The sequence below is a fragment of the Mytilus edulis genome, chromosome 7 (genome assembly GCF_963676685.1).
Source record: "Mytilus edulis chromosome 7, xbMytEdul2.2, whole genome shotgun sequence".
Classification (NCBI taxonomy): Eukaryota; Metazoa; Mollusca; class Bivalvia; order Mytilida; family Mytilidae; genus Mytilus; species Mytilus edulis.
The window spans coordinates 80,098,133-80,119,510 of NC_092350.1; the positions used below are offsets into that span (position 1 = coordinate 80,098,133).

Consider the following 21,378-nt stretch of genomic DNA (forward strand, 5'->3'; position numbering starts at 1 on the left):
CTCATGTGGAGAGTTGTCTCATTGGCAATCATACCACACCTTCTTTCTTTATATGCAATAAATATCAGTCATTTACAGCATTGATTGAATTATACGATAACGAACAGATGGTTCTATGAATGACAGTTGCCTCGGGATAACCTTGCTGCAACCTTAAACCATGGCATGCTTCAAGCGTACCAAATGGTCGAATTAATGCAATGCTATTTATATTTTAATTCCTTCATTTCTTGCAAGAACTTGTTCGTGTACAATAAAACCGCAATTCGGAAAATTGCAATATGCTCCAAAAAAATGTACTAATGAAATTAAAACTCTTTGCCATAGGGGTCATGAGGAGACACGTGTGTAAGGTTGTGGGGATCAGAATATACATACATGTAGTTTCTTCATTTGAAATATCAATTTAATTGAATTAATTGAATTGACGTCATTTCTTGTACTGCATCTTTGCTATAGAACAACAACAATAAATACATTTTATATGGATAACAGTCGCTGAAATGACATTCTTCATGACATGAAGATCCGTTTTACTTTCGCCGAAAGCAGAATTGAACTATATATCATAATATAATAATAGACTTGGTAACACAATACTTTAATACTTTAAAATTACCGGATGATAACGTTGTTGTTGAAAACGTATTTCCCAAAGTATACTTCCCTGTGTTATCAATATCATATTTAAGGAAGTAAATGATTAGATTGTTTAAATCTGTAAAACTATACATGATTTATAGTCTTAAATACACTAGCACTGCAAATAATATTAACCGGATATGTGAGTATCCCAGATTTGATGTAAGGGGCGATCCTGAGAAATAGTAGTTAGAGAGGTTAGAGGGCCATAGTTGGACAAAACATTGACAGTCACTTGTGATTGAACTTGCAAATTACCCTTCTCTCTCTTATTACGAGGGTTCGCCTCAATGTGAATCTTCTCCTGGAATACACGCCACAATATATAGTGCAAAGTTTTGTTATACCTCTGCGCAACATATATTTACTATTTGCCGATTTGACAAAGAATCTGTTGTATATCTTAATTGACGCTTTTCTCAATACAGTTGTAGAGGAACATCAGTGCTGCTCTTACGTTATTGGTACATATATGTGGAACAACATCATGTAAACAAGGGTAGCTCGTATAAAACGGCAATGTTATCTAAAATAACTCAAAGGCAGAAAAGACAAACTTAAGTCCACTAAAAATCACCTCACAGAAAACAATACAGCAAAACCAAACACCAGAGTGAAATAGCATTCTCCAGAAGGTTTCCTATAGTCATCTCTGCTGGTTTTTTTTAGTGCTAAGTTCCGATGATGCAACAAATCTGGAGATGGCACTTAAGTTGACTTAACGATGGTTAATTTGTTAATTTAATTTATATTTATCAGGCACTCCCTGTATATGACAGAATGTAAAAGACAACATTTTAAGGACCAAACAATAAAAAAAAGACTGAACTTGAGAAGTATGATCAATAGAAATGACACAACCATTTGTAAATAAAAAAAGCCCGTTAAAGACAAAGATAAGTTAGGAAGACTCAAAACCAGTTTTGAAAAAAATTAAGACTGAACATACTGTATGGGTCTCCGGAACGTTCAGCAGTTTATGCTTCACTATAACTCGGTTTTTGCAAATAGTTTTTTTTATTGACTCGGTTCATCCACCGAAAACTCTACAACAGAACAGATAATGGTTTCGGACGCATGGAATTTATATCTTTTTCAAAGAGGACGTTTAGTAGAAAGCAAATTATCTAGATCATAAGAAAGAACAATTATTTTAGAACGGACGTTCTGGGTGTTCATGTACTTGCATAAACACGTGTTTGTCCCAATTCAATTTGTTACCATCCAACGCGTTAAAGTCTACAAAGGCAAAAAACATACAGACATGAACTTCATGTACGTTACTTAGCACAAGTTATTTTGTTTTTTACAATGTATATAATACGGCTTTTATTGAAAAGGATAGGCGAAATATTCAAACCGTCACGCAAGTCGAAAATAAGTTGAATAGTTTCTGAAGAATATTATACTAAGTATACTAGTATAACAGTCTCAGATAATGTTTGATTCATGTTTATATGTTGCCTCAACGAGACTGTTAGATGAACTTAAATTATGTTTCGAATAGTGTCTGTACAAAATATACTCAAAAACTCTTTATTTACCGTTTCCGAAATAATAGAAAGTGGCTACCTAAAAAGAGATACCTAATGACCATAAGATTTCACATATGAACGCACCATCATGAACATGAAATGCAAAGACAAATCCAAGGGCAGTTTTCGATGTGTCGATGTGATATAAAAATGCAATGTAACAATATAAATTCATATGTTTTATATATAATAAAATTCGTGTAAATAATTTGGCACAAAGTACATTAATTCACCATAAATCTAAGTCTCCAATGTAATGTTTGTCACATGGTCTTTTAATCCAACCAAGTAACCAAATGTTGAATTGTCTGCAACGGTCCTTGATCATTCACATTTAGGACAACGAGTGTTCAAGTCATACAATCCATTAGAATATATTCCACAAAGTTTTAAACTTGAAATGTCCAATAAATTATTTCATCTGGCAAAAAATGTTCATTCACTTGAAAAGTTCCATATCTTTGAAATTAACATCTGAAAAATAAAATGTCGATAAATATAAATTTGATTGTGACAACATAACAACTCGACTAATGAAAAAGGCATTTACTTTATAAGGGATAACATATTCGAAATATTTGACATGGTTACTTTGATAAATTAGACAAACATATTTTGACAGCATTGCACAGGTGTCTGTTTTCCATCTCGGTTCGCTCAGGGACAATTTTGCCTCGGCTGAAATTTTTTGATGTCATCTGGTTTACATCAATATGTGCCGATATAGTTTAACGCTTATATTGTTCAGTCTTGTTAAAACATAAATTATCCATTATAATTCAAAACATTAGATTTCAACTTACCGAAATATTGACAAGTTCCTGTCATTTTCATCGAAATTGCTTTCATCTTTCGGTATCGGCATTACTTAAAACATTCATTGGAGCCATATCACATTGCCTGTTTTCATCACAGTGACGCTTTTATCACAAGGTATCTCATAGTTTTCCTGTAAACAGAAAACAAAATTTAAATATTTGCACATATTGTAACAAAGTTAACAAGTTACGTGTCGCACAAAATCCTTTTTTGCGTCATTTATTATAAATTTAAGTAAGTATGCATACGATGAAGTCGACATTGTCTAGATTTATGGATCTAGCATACATGTATGTCAGATAGATTTGGAAGGTTTGAATGTCCGCTTTACGGTCAGCTTAGCGTTAAAACGATAGAAAAAATAATCACTATTCATTTACAGGCTCGTCATTTGAAATGCCTATGAATGATTCTCCATAAAATAAGTTGAAGTAGCCTCTTCCATAATAAATTGATATATGTGGTAGGATTGCAAATTAGACAAAAATTGTCAAGAGTCCAAATAATATAGTTAGAATTTTTAGACCGCCGTACGACCTTGAACAAGATTGGCCAAAACCCACACTGCATAAACCCGACAAGGCAATTTGGATTTAAGCACATTTATACCATAATAAAATCGTACTTGAAAAATAAAAGATATATACCATTAACTACAAGTGTTTTCTGTCTTTGTTGAGTCGTAACAGGAAGGACGGTACTTTCTGTTGTTTTTCATACAACACTGGTGACGGTGCTGGTTCACGTCGTAAAAAATTGGCGGGAAACATCGTGTGGATAAAATCTTGTATATTGTGAGTTTGTACGCCCTCTGAATTTGGAAAACCTGAAAATAAAATAGAAATCTATATAGTTCATGAGATTTTTTGCAAGTTCAATTCAAACCAGAAAAAATGTATTATTTTTCAAGAATACAAGTGTTGATATAAGAAGATACATTTTTAAAAAGTTGAGCTGTTAAAAAAATAATAATTCAAATTTTTTGAAAACATGTTCAATTGTAAAATGTTGATCAGTTTAACGTTGTCCAGTGCTTGCAAGCAAGACATTGCACATTTTACATTATTAAAAAATGTTTCTAAAATTGATCTTTGACATCAAAATTATGAAAGATGTATACTTAAAAATGTTTTGTAGTATTTGACGTAGAACTGTAAAGAACAAGGTACGCTTTGAAATAATTGACGTCAAACATATAATAACGTTGTACTTTATAAAAAAAAATTTATTTACCTTTAGTTTGCATTCTTTCCATCAACGCCTGGTGGAGTTCGTCAATGTACTTTACAGCCTCTTCAATTACAGTTACCTGGAAAATAAAATGACAGGTGTAAATAATTAGGTTAATCATAGGTTGTTTTCTAATATGTCAAAAATGTAATTAAAATCACCTGTTACGATAACATCAAATTAGTCAACAAATTTGTCATACGAGTTACACTACACCTGTGAGATTAAACATTTTTATAACAGTTCAGGTGTGTTCCTTTATGCTATTTTACGCTGTTTTTATTTCAATACCGGAACAAATAACGGATTTTACCGCATTTCGAATCAAAATTTTATAGTTTTTTCCTTATGATCAAGAAATTCATCACAGCTCCAATATTGCTGCACTACATTCCGCCAATGTATGTCTCTTCAGTGTCACGTGAAGCAACAACAATAAAATCATTGAAAACGGATCACAAGTCTCAAGCGAAAAAAGTCAGCAATAGTCAAAACAATTCTCAGTTAACCGCAATAAATATAAAATAATTCATTCATATCTTACCTTTGACACCTTTTCCTTTTCGGCAATTGACGGTACCATTTGACGTAGTCTTGAATACTCTCTGTCTCTCAGACGTTTGACATGACGTTTCAGGTGCTTCTTGGCAACTTGCTGTGTTGATGATGGCTTTTTGGGTGTAAACTGTTTGACGTTCTGGAAAAAAATAGTAAAGTTGAAAATAATATTACATTTGTAATGAAAAATTGGTGTTACTAATGTAAACCTTTAATTTTCATTAAAAAAAGGAAAAAGTGGTGGCTTTTTTTTGTTGAAAAAGTTGTCTTATTTCTTTTCTTTTTTTAAATACTTCTAATATTTTAATTTAAAAGATTTTCTACAAATCAGTTAAAATTATTTTGTTCAACTTACCTTCATATTGTTAAAATTTATATTTCCGACAAGTAAATAATACTGTAAAAATAATAGAGGATCGTTGTAAATTGTATTCCTTTCCTTCAAAGACACTGATTTAACTTAATTTTTCGTCAATGACATTTGGTATTTATGGGAATCTTTGGATGTGATTTGGTTTAAACCTTCCACGTCTAATGAAAAAAAAGTCCGATATAACTTTCTTCTAAATAATAAAACTTCGTCAAAAGTATTATTATAATTTGTTTCTATTTACTGAAACGAAAAATTAGATATTGTTTTATTGATGAAAATTATGGCAATTTATATTGTTTAAATTAAGTATTACTATAATTTACTGAACAGATGTAAAAGTAGTTCTGAAATTAATTCGAGTAGTAATCTCAGGTAAGATGAGCGTGGGAAAGAAATGCATCAAATACGGCTGATTTACATTATTACCTGTGTCAACAAAAAACCTTGATGTTTACTCAAGCATGATACGAGTGTCTAACAATATGAATAAAAGTTTTGTAAAGTATTTATTGGTTGTTTAATTAATTCAAATCAATAATAAAATTTATATCTTCACTCAACGGTCATGACACTGGCAGTCCGTAACATATGCTGTTTAACATCATTATAATTATTTGCATGTGTAAGCTTAGTGTCAAAATGTCAAATATTTTATGATTTTGAATATTAAATTTATTTCAAAACCTGTTGCACATTTTTAGAATATTTATGTTATAAATTATAATTGGTATAATAATTTAAATCTAATAAATAAAAAACAAAACAAAAACAAAAAGGTTTCGGTTTTAAATTTAAACCTTTCAATTAGACAAATTAAATTTATAAAGGACACACTTCTTTTTAAACTTTATGGCATGTTTTCCTACTTTCCGTTTAAGATTTCTAAGTAATTTTAAATAGTTACAGGAAAAAGATGTAAGCTATATAACATATACACAATTATAACAATAATATATACACAATTATAACAATAATAAATACCCATATAACAAAAATATTCACAAATGTAGCAAAACATAAACGCAAATATAAAAAAAAATCACATACGCCAATATAGCGAAACATGCGCACATGTAATACGCAAATATAAAACTAACATATACACATATTTAAAAACAACATATAATACATGTATAACAAAAACATTTACGCAAATAATAACAAAAACAATACATATGCAAAGTTAACAAAAACAAATACGCATATAACAAAAACAATATGCAAACATAACAAAAACTTATTTGCAAATATGACAAAAATAAAATGCAAATTTAACAATAAAAATATGCAAATATAACAATAACATGTACGCAAATATAACAATAACATGTACGCAAATATAACAAAAACAATATGCAATTATAACAAAAGCTTATACGCAAATCGATAAAAAAAAATAACGCAAATATAACAAAACATATACGCAAATATAACAAAACATTAACACAAATATAACAAAACATTGGCGCAAATATGACAAAACATTTACGCAGAATGCTAAATATAACAAAATTTAACCTTAACGCAAATATAACAAAACATTAACGCAAATATAACAAAACATTAACGCAAATATAACATAACATTAACGCAAATGTAACAAAACATTAACGCAATAATTACTAGAACATATACGCAAAAATTACTAGAACATATACGCAAATATATTAAAAGTATATTCGCAAATATTGAGAAAAAAAAACATTTACTAAAGATAACAAGAGATTCGTGCAAATGTTATCACCGTGTGCGAAAATTTATTGCCTCGGAGAAAGAAAGAAAAAGACTTAACATTCAACTAATAGCCCACGGAATCCCGGTCTCTAAAAACACAGCAAAGGACCTCCTTTGTGCACAAAGGAGCAAAACGGAGCACAAAGGACCCCAAAGGAGTATAATAAGTGCACAAAGGACCTGAAATTGTTAATAAAAGGGGGGAAAGGCATTTCTCACGGAATCCGGGATAGTGTTTGAAACATAGAAATGCACTTTTGAATTTATATCAACTTTTGATTGGTTGAAATATTGTACAACATATAAAAAAAAAATAAACCATCTTAGGTATTTCAATGCAATTATATGACCATGTTGCTGTTCGGTGTGAGCGAAGGCTCCGTGTTGACGGCCATACTTTGACCTTTAACTGTCTATCTTTTTTTACACATTGTGACTTTGATGGAGAGTTGTCTCATGGGCACTCATACCACATCTTCTTATTTATATATATGAGAAAAAAAAACTGAACAAATATACAGACATTTCAGTTTGGACGAACATATTCAGGCATCTCTGCCATATTATTAAAATCTGTTTTGGCCAATATTTTAGACTAATGTGCTATAACTATTGACTCTGCGCGATGCTAGGTGGTGTTTTTGATGAAGTGAGAAGTACAAGTTCCAGCCTCTCTCTCGAACAGGAAGTAAAGAATCCTGAGAAAGAATCAGATCTTCATCCACATTATTTTGTTCATTTTAAGCACTTTCTATATGTTTTTATACTTTTGCCGTATGGTAATTGGTAAAACGAAAACATATAAGTATTACTTTTTTATAGATCTCTGTAAAGATGTATCCTTCTCTCGTACGATGACCTATAGTTGTTAATTTCTGTGTCATTTTGGTCTCTTGTGGAGAGTTGTCTCATTGGAAATCATACCACATCTTCATTTTTATATTAAGGAAGCATTATGAATTAATTTTTATGAGTATTCTTCTTTTCATAAACTTGACTTTTATGTTTTCCGTCCCAATTTACAAATGTAATAACACGATTAAACTGTTACCGTTTAATGATAACGGTGCGATGAAAGACCAAGATCTTTATCCCAATAAATATTTCAACATGCCGTCGGGAAATTTCAAAAGAAACAAAGTAACGGTCCGTTAATTGAAAGATAACGATATAATTGAGATGACATCATTTCTGTTTACCTGTTTACCTGAGAATATAAAAAGGTGAGATTAGATAGATTATGATCATTGATTCCAAACAGATTTATCAAAGGAACCGCTAAATATTTTAATACCTGTTGACTTTTGTTGTGTGAAAATCACTTAACGGACTATGACTTCCGGCAGATTTTGTCACCTATTTGAATTTGACTTTTCTGGCCGTGAGAATTTACCATGATAGAAGTATTTAAGCAAAGAGTGTGTAAATCATGGAGAATCTATCCGACTCTGTTGTTTGGATTACAAACTTAAGAATTCTCTTTAGAATATTTACATGATTCAATACACGAACCACGAAATTAAATTAAGATTTGATTACAACTTAATTAACTGTTTGAAAAAAGACAACTTTAGACAATTTTATTTTTGCCGTGTTTTATGTTACTTATTTATTGAATGCCTTGGATTCTTTGCCAAATATTGGGCGCCACTTTTAGGTCGGAATAGGGACGTTCATTCGATGCCCTTGTATAGGACTATAGTCTGTCGTTCTATTAAGCTAATCCTCGATTACTTCATTACTCGCAAGTAGGAGAAATCGATTACGGGGAGGAACAGAATTTTTCGGGTTACATTACGTGAATAAGTAATTTGGTGTTCGTTGGCATAGTCCAAGACGTATACTACAATGGGTATTATGTCTCTGTGACATTCGTCTCAACTCGGCCGATTCCGTACCCTCAATGAGATTAGCGGATTCTACCGAGGATTGCCGAATGGTCTCTGTGACAGTATAGTCTATGATCTTAATACCGAGGAGACGTTATTAAAAAAATATTCTTTTTGTCAATAGCACTAAATCGTTGCGTATATTATAAATTTCAGTACGAATTACAATGTCATGACACATTAGAAATAATTCTCAATTTTATAAATTTATTTATAAAATTCTGCTATAACTGATTTTGAATATAACAAATACAATTTATCATTACAATTAAAAGGGTCTTACGAATATTAAATAAACATATACATGTAGTTTTATGTAGAAAAAATATTTTCTTTTGTGTCTTTAGTTTGTTTTAAGTTGCACACATCAAGCAACAAACAATTACGACATGTCTTCTCGATTTCAGTGGAAAAATCACAACTGTAGTTAAAGTCTGTCATTTGTAGTTTAAGTCTGTCATTTTCCCATACATTCTTGTATGATGCGACACATGCTCTTGTTTACAGCAAAATATTCGTGTGAAAATGTTCTGTTCGCATTTCGCACACGCGCCGCAGTTATTTGATCTCGTGGTGGCACGACGTTTTGCACGTGCCATACTTAAATTAGAAGCTCGACGTAAGCGTATCATTACGATTAAAACCATTTTTACGGCTGAGGAGATGACTTTATTGTTGTACAATCTCTGTAATCGTTGGTAATAGTTTTGTTTCTTTAAATATCGGAATAAACTAAGAAAAGAAAAATTAAGTCCATCCAAAGTTTTTCTTATTCAGAATTTCAGCATTCTTGTATGTGTATATTTTGTAGCAATATATACAAACATAAAATTATAAATTATAAGAATATGAATAATGATTGGATTAGGATAAAGACAGTCATATGCATTATATGACGCAAATAAGAAACAATGTATTTTGTTCTCTTTTTGGCGGAAATTGCTCCCTAGAATCAAAAGATTGTATTCCGTATCAAACCTATAAGTTAAGAGTAAACAGGTCAGATTTTTCAGTGATAAAGAGAGAAAAAATACTTCCTACTCAACTTCTTTTAACACCAATCGTATTTGAATTATAATTTTCCCGTTTTATTTCCGTAACCATACTGCACCCGGCCCATTGCACCATAAAAAGGGGGGGGGTGACTGGGCGCTCATAAACCATACTGCACCCGGCCCACTGCGCCATCAGGGGGATGGCTGGGCACTCATAAACCATACTGCACCTGGCCCACTGCACCATCAGGGGGGATGACTTGGCGCTCATAAACCATACTGCACCTGGCCCACTGCACCATCAGGGGGGACGACTGGGCGCTCATAAACCATACTGCACCATCAGGGGGGACGATTGGGCGCTCATAAACCATACTGCACCCGGCCCACTGCAACATCAGGGGGACGACTGGGCGCTCATAAAACATACTGCACCATCAGGGACTGGGCGCTAATAAACCATACTGCACCATCAGGGTGGACGACTGGGCGCTCATACATCATACTGCACCATCAGGGGGGATTGGGCGCTCATAAACCATACTGAACCCGGCCCACTGCACCATCAGGGGGGACGACTGGGCGCTCATAGACCATATTATTTATATGCTGTTCCTAATCAGGAGTCTTCAATTCAGTTGTTTGGTGTCAGCTATATTTGATTTGTTTTATTGTTGAGAATAAATAAGACTGTTGGTTTTCTTGTATGAATGGTCAACCATTTGGTCGTTCAGAGTCCTTTTATGGCTTATGGTTGAAGCAGTATGGTGACCTAAATATACGGTTTGGTCCTCTGGCCTCAGGCCTCTGGAAGATATGGTTGTATTATTGATGATCATAGAACATCTCAATTTCTTAATACAAAATATATAAATTGAGCAAAACAACGAACATATCATATTACTGGATAGCATAAATTCTGAAGACTGCTTTTAATCGCAATATAATACTAAATTGTTTACCTTTCATTTTTGAAAAATAAGATAATTGAAAAAAATATTTATTTTCTTTTCAATAGGTCATCAATTTGAGTACAATAATAATAAAATTAAACAAGTCCACTTATCTAAATGGACAAGTGTTATCTGTTATAAATCAGACTGGGTTTTCCTCAAGGGTGTCTAATTTCCTGCTTTCAGAGATAATTTCAATGAGAATTGTAATTGGATATCTGTTTCACAGGTGAACTTCAAACAAGTTTCTACCTGGGAAAATATTTGACAAAATAAAGGTGATTCAGTTTTCGACAGGAAGGTTAAATATTGCAACAGATGGCCTGATGTCTTTTTCGACTTTTCCCACGACTCTAAAAATCCATTTTACCTCCAAAAATTTAAATCAATGTATAAAGTTTATTCATACATTTCCGGAACACCGAAATCAATTAATTTCCATTTTCAATCCTTTTTTGTTCTGAAATGATTTATTTGTAAACGTTAGAAAAAAATCTTATAGATTTTCTATGTCAGCTCTTTTCTGTTGACAATAATGTTTGCTAAATAATGAAAACATTAAATGCACTTTAAATGATTATTAAGATATGATTTTCAGATATGATACATTTCTGTAATAATATTTTTAACACTTCTTCGATATAATCGTTCAAATTTCTCGATGCATGTCATGCACTTCAGATTACTTCACATCTCACAGTTCTGTTATAATTATAGGCTATAGCAAATCTATACAAAAATATAGCAGTACTTAGTAATATATATATATATATAGTTTAAAGTACAGTTACATAGCTTTTTTTTTTAATTTAAACTAATTCTGAATTCTAACTATGATGAGATAAGTTTTTTTGGACCAGGCTGTAGAAAAATTATTAATTTATTGTTATAAACCTTATTAAAGCAGAAATTACACCCATAAGAGAGCCAAAGGCATAAACATTACATTGTTATAAATAATTTGCTGCTTGAAAAAGTATAATAAAAAAACGAACTCCGAGGAAAATTAAAAACGGAAAGTCCCTGAATCAAAAGCTGAAACACATCAAGCGTCATATGTTCCTGACTTGGTCAATCATATTCGAAAATACGATTGATACGAAAACTAAGTCAGATTGAAAAGTTTAATGGTCGTTCCCTTATTGTCACAGATATTCTGATATTGAAGTTTTTGACCATCTTCCGGCAATTTTAATTTATTTATTATCAGAGATATCTCTTTTAGAACTGTCCATTTATAACGTTGTCAGTATCAGAAAGGTCCTTAACCAAATAGGAGATAGGAGAGGGCAAACCAATATATCAGTACCCGTGAATATATATATTATGTTGTAGATGAACATATATAAGTGGCTTAAGACTTTTATAATCTTATAGTTGTCAAATAAATCATATTCTGACAAACGTGTTCCTTTTTTTGCTTCATAATTTTCAAAAGCTTGTCTTTATGCTCATATGCCAATAAGACAAAGATTATATTTATTTAAATAACCTTTATTAATATTTATCTCTATAGAGCTGGACTTAAAGGGACTTAAATCTTGACAAATGAATCAATCATGTTTTACGATGGTCATGTTCTCGAGAAAGGAAAAGCTTAGCAGCTATAAAACCATCAATATCGATTTTATTACTGTCCAGTTCAAATTATCGTATAGCAGCTGCTCGTGAAAAAATGGCACGTGAAATGATTTTGATGGCAAGTCGCGTGGCACGTGTCATCGTGACAACCGTTATGTGCTCTATGGTCATATGCGGGTCCGTCACCTGTTCAGATATTTGAACCAATTTATGCATATTTATAATAATAAATCCCGAATTGCCTTTTATATTCTATCAATACTATGAATGCAGATATGTTTTCATTTTACAATAACCTAGTTCATTCCACGTTGACTATACATGTATTAGAAATAGTTAATTATATATAAATGAACAAAATCCGAGTTATTAACTAAATCAAAGAGCATTCACATCGAGTTATATTTTAAGATTTAAGGTTAGGTCTTTTGGCAAATATGTATGGTATTGGCTGTTTCTGCTCTTTTGCCGGGTTGTTGTTGTTGTCGTTGTGACACATCTCCCGTTTCCATTTTCAATGCCGTCCTACCGGCAAAAATGAGATAAAATACCACTGCATAAAAAAAATCAACAAAAAAGTGAAATTAAGGACAAAGCTGCCAAGATCAAAACAAAAACACAAAACATACCTCGCGACAACAATAACAAATAAATAAATAATAAAGTCATAATTAAGAAAATCAAATTAAAAACATCAAGACCAATAAACTCTAATGCAAAGTAAAATAACACGGTAACGGGTTCCTTTTTTTATTTTATTTGTGTTAGTAGTATATGATTATTTGGTTTGTTGGCTCGTCTTCTCTAGTTGATCTATGTTTCTATCAAATGACAGACACCGACTGACAGATTAAGACTATTTAGACGATATGTTGAGTGCTTATCAAATTTATCTTTCATGTGTACACATACATACATATTCAAAATGGCGTTATTCCTGCTTTTAGTTTTCTTCTTCTATCCCGGCCAAGCAGATGTTACGATCGGAAGGACAGTTGGACAGGACAACGACTTGAGAGATGTTTTTGGTAAATAAATACAGTCCCCTTTTTTGATTAACAAATGAAATATGAAAGATTATAAATCAAAATATCAAATTGTTAATTCGGCTATCCAAAGAAAAGCAAAAGGTACCAGAGACATTTAAAAAAATATCATTAAGGTGGTACCCAACACCTGTACTAAAATTAATTTGGCTCGTTTAATTTTCATTAAATTTTGAAAAAGTATTTACTTTGACCTTTTGACAAAAATATAAAAATTTCAAAAAATTTGAACCAACCGTTTTATCAGAAAAATTACACTGGTTATATAGCAGTTTGACAAACACTTATTTTGATCATCCAGAAGCTTAATTTTCCCTAAACAACACAACGTAATTAAAACATTAAGCTGATTTTACAGAGTTATCTCCCTGTAGTGTTAGGTACCACCTTAATCGAGACTAAACTGACAACGCCATTGATAAAAAGAAGAAAGACAAACAGACAAACAATTATACACAAAACACAACATAAAAAACTAAAGACTAAGCAACACGAACCCCTCAAAAAACTGGGGGTGATCTCAGGTGCTCCGAAGGGGTAGACAGATCCTGCTCCACATGTGTCGCTCATGTAAGTAAAAACCCGGTAACAAGTATAAATCGGTAGGTCTTATTCGGGAAAATGGAACGGCCGGGATTGTAGAAACGACATTAGGAACATATCCGCTATCATCTGTGGAATGGATATTCCAATGAATATTCCACAACGGCCAACCAATTCGTGTTGGCGACCGTAAAATTTCCCCTATATGAAAATTCATAAGATCACAGATACTGTGTATTTTTCCTAAAGTGTTTTATTTTACAATCAACTTATACTAGAACACACCCGCGAAATCGCGGGCATTCAGAGCGTCTTTGGAAGTACAAATGTATGTACAGAATTTTGTAAAAGATTTAATGACTGGAAAATTTCAGGAAAGGTATCAAAAGTCAAAGGTACTTGGGGACAGGACAATAGTTTTTTTTCTCTCCTCTTTTTTTTCCTCCAAAATTCTATATTTTTTTTCTATTAATTTCGATATGAACATACATTTAGTATATAATGAACATTACTTACTATAAATATAGGGTATTTGCTCTTTACTGTCAATTTTCATTTTATCAATCAATGAACTTTTGTAAAAGATTGTATGATTGGAGAATTTCAGAAAAGGTATCAAAATTCATAAGTACTTTGGGACAGGACAATTGTTTTTCTAGTCCCTTTTTTCCAATGTTCCCATTTTTTTTTGGTTTTCTTTTAATTTTAATAACACAGGAATAATTTTAGCGCCTATCTGTATTTTATGTTCATTCAGTCCAAGGATTTGTACTTGTCTTACTATACAAATCCTTGTTCAGTCCTATGATAAATAAAGAATATTTGCTTTTACTATTTATTCTCAGTGACAGTTTACTAATCGATCCACGGCGGTCATTGATATATTATATCCGCGGCGTTCATTGATATATTATATCCACGGCGTTCATTGATATATTATACAGACCCTCTCTATTTAATAAACTCTGTAACCGCCGTGGATAGGTAACTTGAAAATATTAGCAGATACAATGTAGCATATACACTTTATTCGTAGTATATGTATGTTCAATATTTAAAGAAAAACACAAACCGAAAGTCTAGTCTGACTTAAAATTTCGTCCAATGACGGAAACAAATCCGGAAGCCTTTTTTCTCTCGTTTTTCTCCAAAAATAGCCCAATCTGAATAATCATAAGAATGGATGACAAATGCGACTATGCACTGTACCTAAAGGACACAGAGGCAGGATGATTTATTTGATGTGGAAGGAAGAGAAGCGACACACACATTGAGGTCTTCTCGTTTAATAGTATAGATTTGTAGGGATATATATTATACAAATGTTATCATTCATGTTAATCCAAACGGACCAAATATTTATACTTGTAGAGGAACTGCAGTTTCTTAGAGCAGAAGTAAAGCACATTAAAGATGACGTCCATAAGCTTGAAACAGAGAACAATAAACTGAGGCAACAGACAGATTATGTGCAAAACGTCAATGAAGTATTGACAAAAGACGTTAACTACCTAAAGAAGGAGAACATGAATCTTAAGACAAAGATAAATGCAATTGTGTCCAATCATAACTATGAGATAATGAATAACATCGACACAGGAGATTCTGAAAGAATGATGTCACATAAACCGACGAGCCTACACCACCATCTTAAACCTTCAAACAACAGGTCACATGCGCAGTTTGAAACAAATAATGTGATACATAAAAGACTTTTGTTACCAAGTGGTAAATATTTAAGACCCTTGATAGTATTGTATATAATTGTAGGATAGTATACCATTTATAGCATTAATAATAACAACTGCAGCACTGAGCAGATATTTGCGACAGTACATATTGAAACAACCACAACAATGGATTTTGGCGTCACTGCATATTTGAATAAAAACGATTTTTTTTGGAACCAATACATATTTAAACAACAAGCATAGCAAATATGAATCAAATATTGTATGGGACTAATACTTTTTAAACAAATACAGCAAATATTTGCGCCCATCCATATCATAAACAACAACCGCTGTTATATGCGACGTTACACACAAAACAACACAAAACAATAGCTATGCAAATACACTGATATTTAAACAGCATGCAACAATGTACGAAAACGAAACACGCAACAACTATTAAACACCCATTGTATTATGCAACTAATCTTTCGAATCTTCCTTTCAGTAACCCCTACACCTGCAAACCACATGCTTATTGCATTCACAGTGGTTCTCACAAAAGATGTTATTCTTGGACCTTTACAAACAGTGGAATATGACAAAGTTTTGACCAACATCGGACATGGATATGACTCCAGGCACGGGCATTTTACCGCGCCTATTCATGGACTGTATATCATTGCAGCTACGTCATGTAGCTATGACAGCAATGTGCTTCGAACTGAAATTGTTCGTAATGGCGTACAGTTAGTTGCGATGTATGCGGCCGACTGGGATATGGGAGGCCATACCATTTTTGTCGAACTTAAAAAAGACGATATGGTTTGGGTAAGGCATCTTGATGAAGCTCAACAAACCATTCACGCAACTATCAACGTCCAGTATAGTTCATTTTCCGGTGCGTTACTCAGCAGTTATTAGGATTCAACACATCGGATAATCCTGAAGCCACATGATTATTAATTAAAAAAAGCTTCATTAAACCTCTTTGAATCTTCATTGCTCAATTTTAATATTGTAAAACAAATAAACTAATACTGTAATATGCTTTTGAGGAGTGAATACTTTTCAGTTATCGCAATTTGTGGTTAGTAAAGAATGAAATGACAGGTAAAAGCGTTCTTAGAATCATGTCATGAGCTTCATTCTAGAAATGTTAGTATATGTTCAACACTTTAACATTTCATATGAGGAAGACTTTATACTGGAGCTAGTTATTAGAAGAACAAAACTTCATAATCAACTATGTATATACAAACATGTTTAACCCCGCCGCATTTTTGCGCCTGTCCCAAGTCAGGAGCCTCTGGCCTTTGTTAGTCTTGTATTATTTTAATTTTAGTTTCTTGTGTACAATTTGGAAATTAGTATGGCGTTCATTATCACTGGACTAGTATATATTTGTTTAGGGGCCAGCTGAAGGACGCCTCCGGGTGCGGGAATTTCTCGCTACATTGAAGACCTGTTGGTGACCCTCTGCTGTTGTTTTTTATTTGGGCGGGTTGTTGTCTCTTTGACACATTCCCCATTTCCATTCTCAATTTTATTGATTACGTAATTAACATACAAATGAGATGTGGTATGATTTACAGTGAGATAACTCTCCAACAGAGATCAATTATTTAGAAGTAGGCAACTATGTGTCACCGTACGGCCTTCTAAAATGATTAAAACCTGTATCGCTTAGACATTCGTAGAACACCCAAAACGAAAAAGCTACATGATATACAGCAACAAACGACACGCACGGAACGCATAGATCTATCCAATCGAACTTGAAACAAATGATATGAGATGATTGCTGCTTTCAAAGAAACTACTAATCCATGTTTTCGAAGTGATTTAATTAGAGAAATCCCTTCGAAAATTTTACGGAGGACATGACGAGTGGGCCAGTTTACCGTCATGAAATATCTGTTTCGCCGATGACAATGGATATAATCAATTTGTTAAAACCAAAATCCCATTTTTTTTACTAATGCGATATCATCAAATGAGAATTATCAACTTTGTAGATGTAACTACGGGTGACGCATGCGAGTACCTTTTCGGAGCACCTGTGATCACAATGTTATTTTTTGTTCCTGTTAATTAATCTATTTTGTATGTTGTGTCTTGTCCGTCTGTCTAAAGCCAGTAATCTGTAAGTCTGCAAGAAACGTAAGTGGATATGGTGAGGTTGGCATTAGTTGGTTTGACAAGGCTACAGTCCTTTAGTGTAATCACCGATATTTACTGTATTAGCCGTAATAAAACATCTCCTTTTAAAAAAAGAAGATGTGGTATGATTGCCAATGAGAAAACTCTCCACAAGAGACCAACATGACACAGAAATTAACAACTATTGGTCACCGTACGGCCTTCAACAATAAGCAAAGCCTATACCGCATAGTCAGCTATGAAAAGCCCCAAAATGACAATGTAAAACAATTCAAACGAGAAAACTAACGGCCTTATTTATTTAAAAAAAAAATGAACGAAAAACAAATATTTAACACATAAACAAAAGAGTCAACATTGTAAATATATGTTGTCCAAGCTTCATTTGGGCAGTACATATTAATTAAATCTTTGTTACTTATCAACAACTTATAACCTCTGGCCGATAAGTTCTGGGTTGCCTATCGTTGATTCTACCATCTATATGATGTTACCCACATCTTCCTTTGTTCATATATAACAGCATATATACAATTTACTTGATACCAAAACAAAATAAATCTAAGAATACGAGGCACTATCTATCAGATAATGCAAATCACGACACCATTTTGTTAGTGGCACAGCTGTTTCATGAAAAGGCACGAGCTTCATTTTTATGGCACATGCGCGACACGTGTCATAGTGACAATTTCCGATTTGACTGCCTGCAAGCATGCGGGCGTATCACCTGTTTTGTGTTCAATTCCAAATCGATAATCCAATTTTAAATATTTTATTGGTAATATTTATCAATAAAGATGTAATGTTTACAAATACAAAAGATTGTTACAACCATTATCAGAAAATGTTGACATTTATTTGAAGAGCTTAATGTAACACAACAGGACAGGAAATGCAACTGGTTTAGAAAGTGGCAATTTTTATTACTGGTATCAGTATAAAATATCGGTATAAAACGTTGTAACAGTCAGCCCCTATGGAACTATTATTGCAATAATCAAGGAACGTTATTACTTGCTGCGATGTTAATGATGATAAAATATATTAATAAAGTATCATTTTTATTTCTCTTTTGTGTTAGATCGTATGAATTTAGATCATGCAAATCGCTTTTTATCGACATCAAATACGATCCCTTTTAACAAAATGTTTCAAGTCGGATATAAATAGTAATTGACAAAAAAAGAAATTCAAATTGACCACTTTTAGACACAGGATTGATTTGTGTTAGCTTTACGCCACCTTAGTTAAAAAGAGAATATTCCAAACAGTTTAACATCTTTATGTTTTGCAAGAGAGATCCACGTTAACCAAAGTGGACTGCGAAGAAAAAAACCAACATATATGTTATGCCCCTTACGGTTCGATCATAGTTTTATTGAATTGAGAAAAGAGATCAAAGGAACATGTATCTGTATAATATACGTTTACTGATGTACCATTGTTTACACGGTGAAATTTCAATTTACTGAAAAAACTAATAACAATTGAGACGATTAAGATAACACTGCACCGCTACAATAATTTAGTCCTTGCTATGCCTTATAGCACATAGGGGAAGGACAAATTTGTTCCACTCTTCTCGGTTGTTTTCTCAGTTTGTTATTCGAGTATGTGTGTTTTTTTTTAAATTTTGGTGGATTTATGTTTCGGAGTAAAAGTGTGACGTCCATATTAGCTGAACTAGTACACATGTTTGTTTCGGGGCCAGCTGAAGCCCGCGGGTGTTGAATTTTCTCGCTGCGTTGAAGACCCATTTTATTTTAAATTTAGTTAATTTAAATGTTTTTGAGTTCAGTATGACGTCCATTATCACTGAACGAGAACACATTTTTGTTTATGGACCAGCCGAAGCACGCTTCCGAGTGCAGGATTATCTCGCTGCGTTGAAGACCCATGGTGGCCTTAGTCAGTTTTCTGCCAGTTTTTGGTCGTGTTGTTGTCCCCATTCTCAAGTTTATATATGAGTATGTTCCAACTGTCTTTATTTCTTTCTCTTCCTTAATTGATGTATCACCGAATGTCACCAATCGCCGGATTCGAACTTGCATAAGAAAAAGAAAAAGTTAATGCTGCGTGTGGATCAGGAATTGTTTTCCGAAGGACCATAGTTGATCTAGGATGATGGGTTAGTGTTGCTCAGTTTCAGTGCTTTTGGACTGGTTAGTCTTTCGTCGATTTTGGCCATGTCGTTGTCATGTGTGTTTTGCATGTCCACTTGGTATATTCCGTCGCTGTTTTAAAACTTAAAACAATTAGTTATAATGCGACGGAAAACACAAAAAAAACCTTCAAATTCCGATTTTCATTTCATAAAACCATCATCATTCAATTAGACCAGCGAACAGATAACATAGTCTATGAAGGTAAAATGCAGGTGTGACAAATAATGTGTGAGGCTCCATAGATTTCTAATTTGAATATAAAATAATAATAATTTCAAAGCTGATGAATCACCATTGTGTATAATGTGACAAGTTTCATAAAAAAGACATTTTTATATCGTTTTTGTAAACAAAAGAATATATAATTAAAAGAATAACGTAAAAAGTTGGTTTTTGTTCAACGCTTTTTGTTATTTGATAAATTTATTGTGTATATTCAGAACGATAGTCCTTACCAAACTGCAATTTAAACTTTCATCTTGCTACAGAACTACATATATGTAAAATATCCAGAAACGCGTTTCTTTCTTTCAAGCATTTGATTATCAATTAAAAAATGATTTGGTATATAAAAAAAAAGGTTCAGCAATACGGTAATATATGATGTATATATAATAATAATAACAAATTATTATAATAATAATAACAAATTATTTTATTAAAGTGTCACGTATTGATTAACAGCTGAACAATATACAGTAAAACATATACAATATTTAAAATAATTAACACCAAGCCAAACGAATTGACGTATGAGACACTGTAAAAATATATTACAAAGTTATAAACATGTATACTAATAACCATTTAAAAATTGCATTGAACTAGTACTGTTTCATCAATATTCATTTTTAAATACTGGCTAAAAAAACAAATTTTCAGGTTTAAGATAAAAAAAAAAATATAAAAAAAATGTGATTGACAGAGCATATCCATAATAACATTTATAGACTAGTAATTTAAAATACTAAACAAGTTAAATTAATAAAAAATATGCTGTTTACTTCTAAATATTAATTCTTTGATAAAAGGTTGTTTACAAAAGTTTTAGATCGGGGGTGGTGTTCTCGAAAGTAACGTAAGATTCGTCCTTAGTCATAGATAAGAACAATTTTAGGATGGACCTAGGATCGACTTAGGACACTCTTAAGTTGTGTCTCGAAGCTATCTCAGACACATCTTATGTTAGGACGTCCTAAACATATCCTATGTGCGAAATTCTAAATAGTTGAAGTAATTGTTTGATAAAACATTTATTAAAGACAAAACCAATTGATAAAATTGTTTACGAAATTTTGAAATAATATGTATTTAATCAAATGTATGATTTCAAATGTAGTTATAAAAAATATATCAAAAAGGATTGTGATTTAAAGTGAAAAACAATTTGTTTTGAAATGAGAATATTGAATTCGAAGTGTCACCGTATCGTAAAACACGAAGTTCAAAGTTTAAAATCATGCACCATTTCTTTAT

General features: G+C 32.4%; 2 protein-coding genes across 2 annotated transcripts; one reads left to right on the forward strand and one right to left on the reverse strand.

Annotated features, from left to right (window-relative positions):
• Positions 1 to 2,343: 2,343 nt before the first annotated feature.
• On the reverse strand, positions 2,344 to 5,260 carry LOC139482319 (uncharacterized). Its single transcript, XM_071266138.1, has 6 exons — positions 5,140 to 5,260; positions 4,771 to 4,923; positions 4,230 to 4,305; positions 3,644 to 3,822; positions 2,981 to 3,126; positions 2,344 to 2,651 (listed from the first exon to the last, which is right to left on the reverse strand). Exons 1-4 carry the CDS (start codon positions 5,143 to 5,145, stop codon positions 3,650 to 3,652), a joined length of 408 nt encoding a protein of 135 aa, XP_071122239.1. The 5' UTR covers positions 5,146 to 5,260; the 3' UTR covers positions 2,344 to 2,651; positions 2,981 to 3,126; positions 3,644 to 3,649.
• A 7,932-nt stretch (positions 5,261 to 13,192) lies between these two features.
• Positions 13,193 to 16,561, forward strand: LOC139482320 (uncharacterized). Its single transcript, XM_071266139.1, has 3 exons — positions 13,193 to 13,337; positions 15,270 to 15,626; positions 16,080 to 16,561. Exons 1-3 carry the CDS (start codon positions 13,208 to 13,210, stop codon positions 16,493 to 16,495), a joined length of 903 nt encoding a protein of 300 aa, XP_071122240.1. The 5' UTR covers positions 13,193 to 13,207; the 3' UTR covers positions 16,496 to 16,561.
• The last annotated feature ends 4,817 nt before the right edge of the window (positions 16,562 to 21,378 follow it).

Bases quoted from the DNA above. Each gene is read 5' to 3' on its own strand.
- LOC139482320 (XM_071266139.1), top strand. From the start codon at position 13,208: ATGTGTACACATACATACATATTCAAAATGGCGTTATTCCTGCTTTTA. The intron at 13,338-15,269 runs GTAAATAAATAC...TTATACTTGTAG, and splicing joins CGACTTGAGAGATGTTTTTG to AGGAACTGCAGTTTCTTAGA. The intron at 15,627-16,079 runs GTAAATATTTAA...TCTTCCTTTCAG, and splicing joins AAGACTTTTGTTACCAAGTG to TAACCCCTACACCTGCAAAC.
- LOC139482319 (XM_071266138.1), bottom strand. The intron at 4,306-4,770 runs GTAAGATATGAA...TTTATTTTCCAG, and splicing joins AAAAGGAAAAGGTGTCAAAG to GTAACTGTAATTGAAGAGGC. The intron at 3,823-4,229 runs GTAAATAAATTT...TTTTATTTTCAG, and splicing joins GGAAAGAATGCAAACTAAAG to GTTTTCCAAATTCAGAGGGC.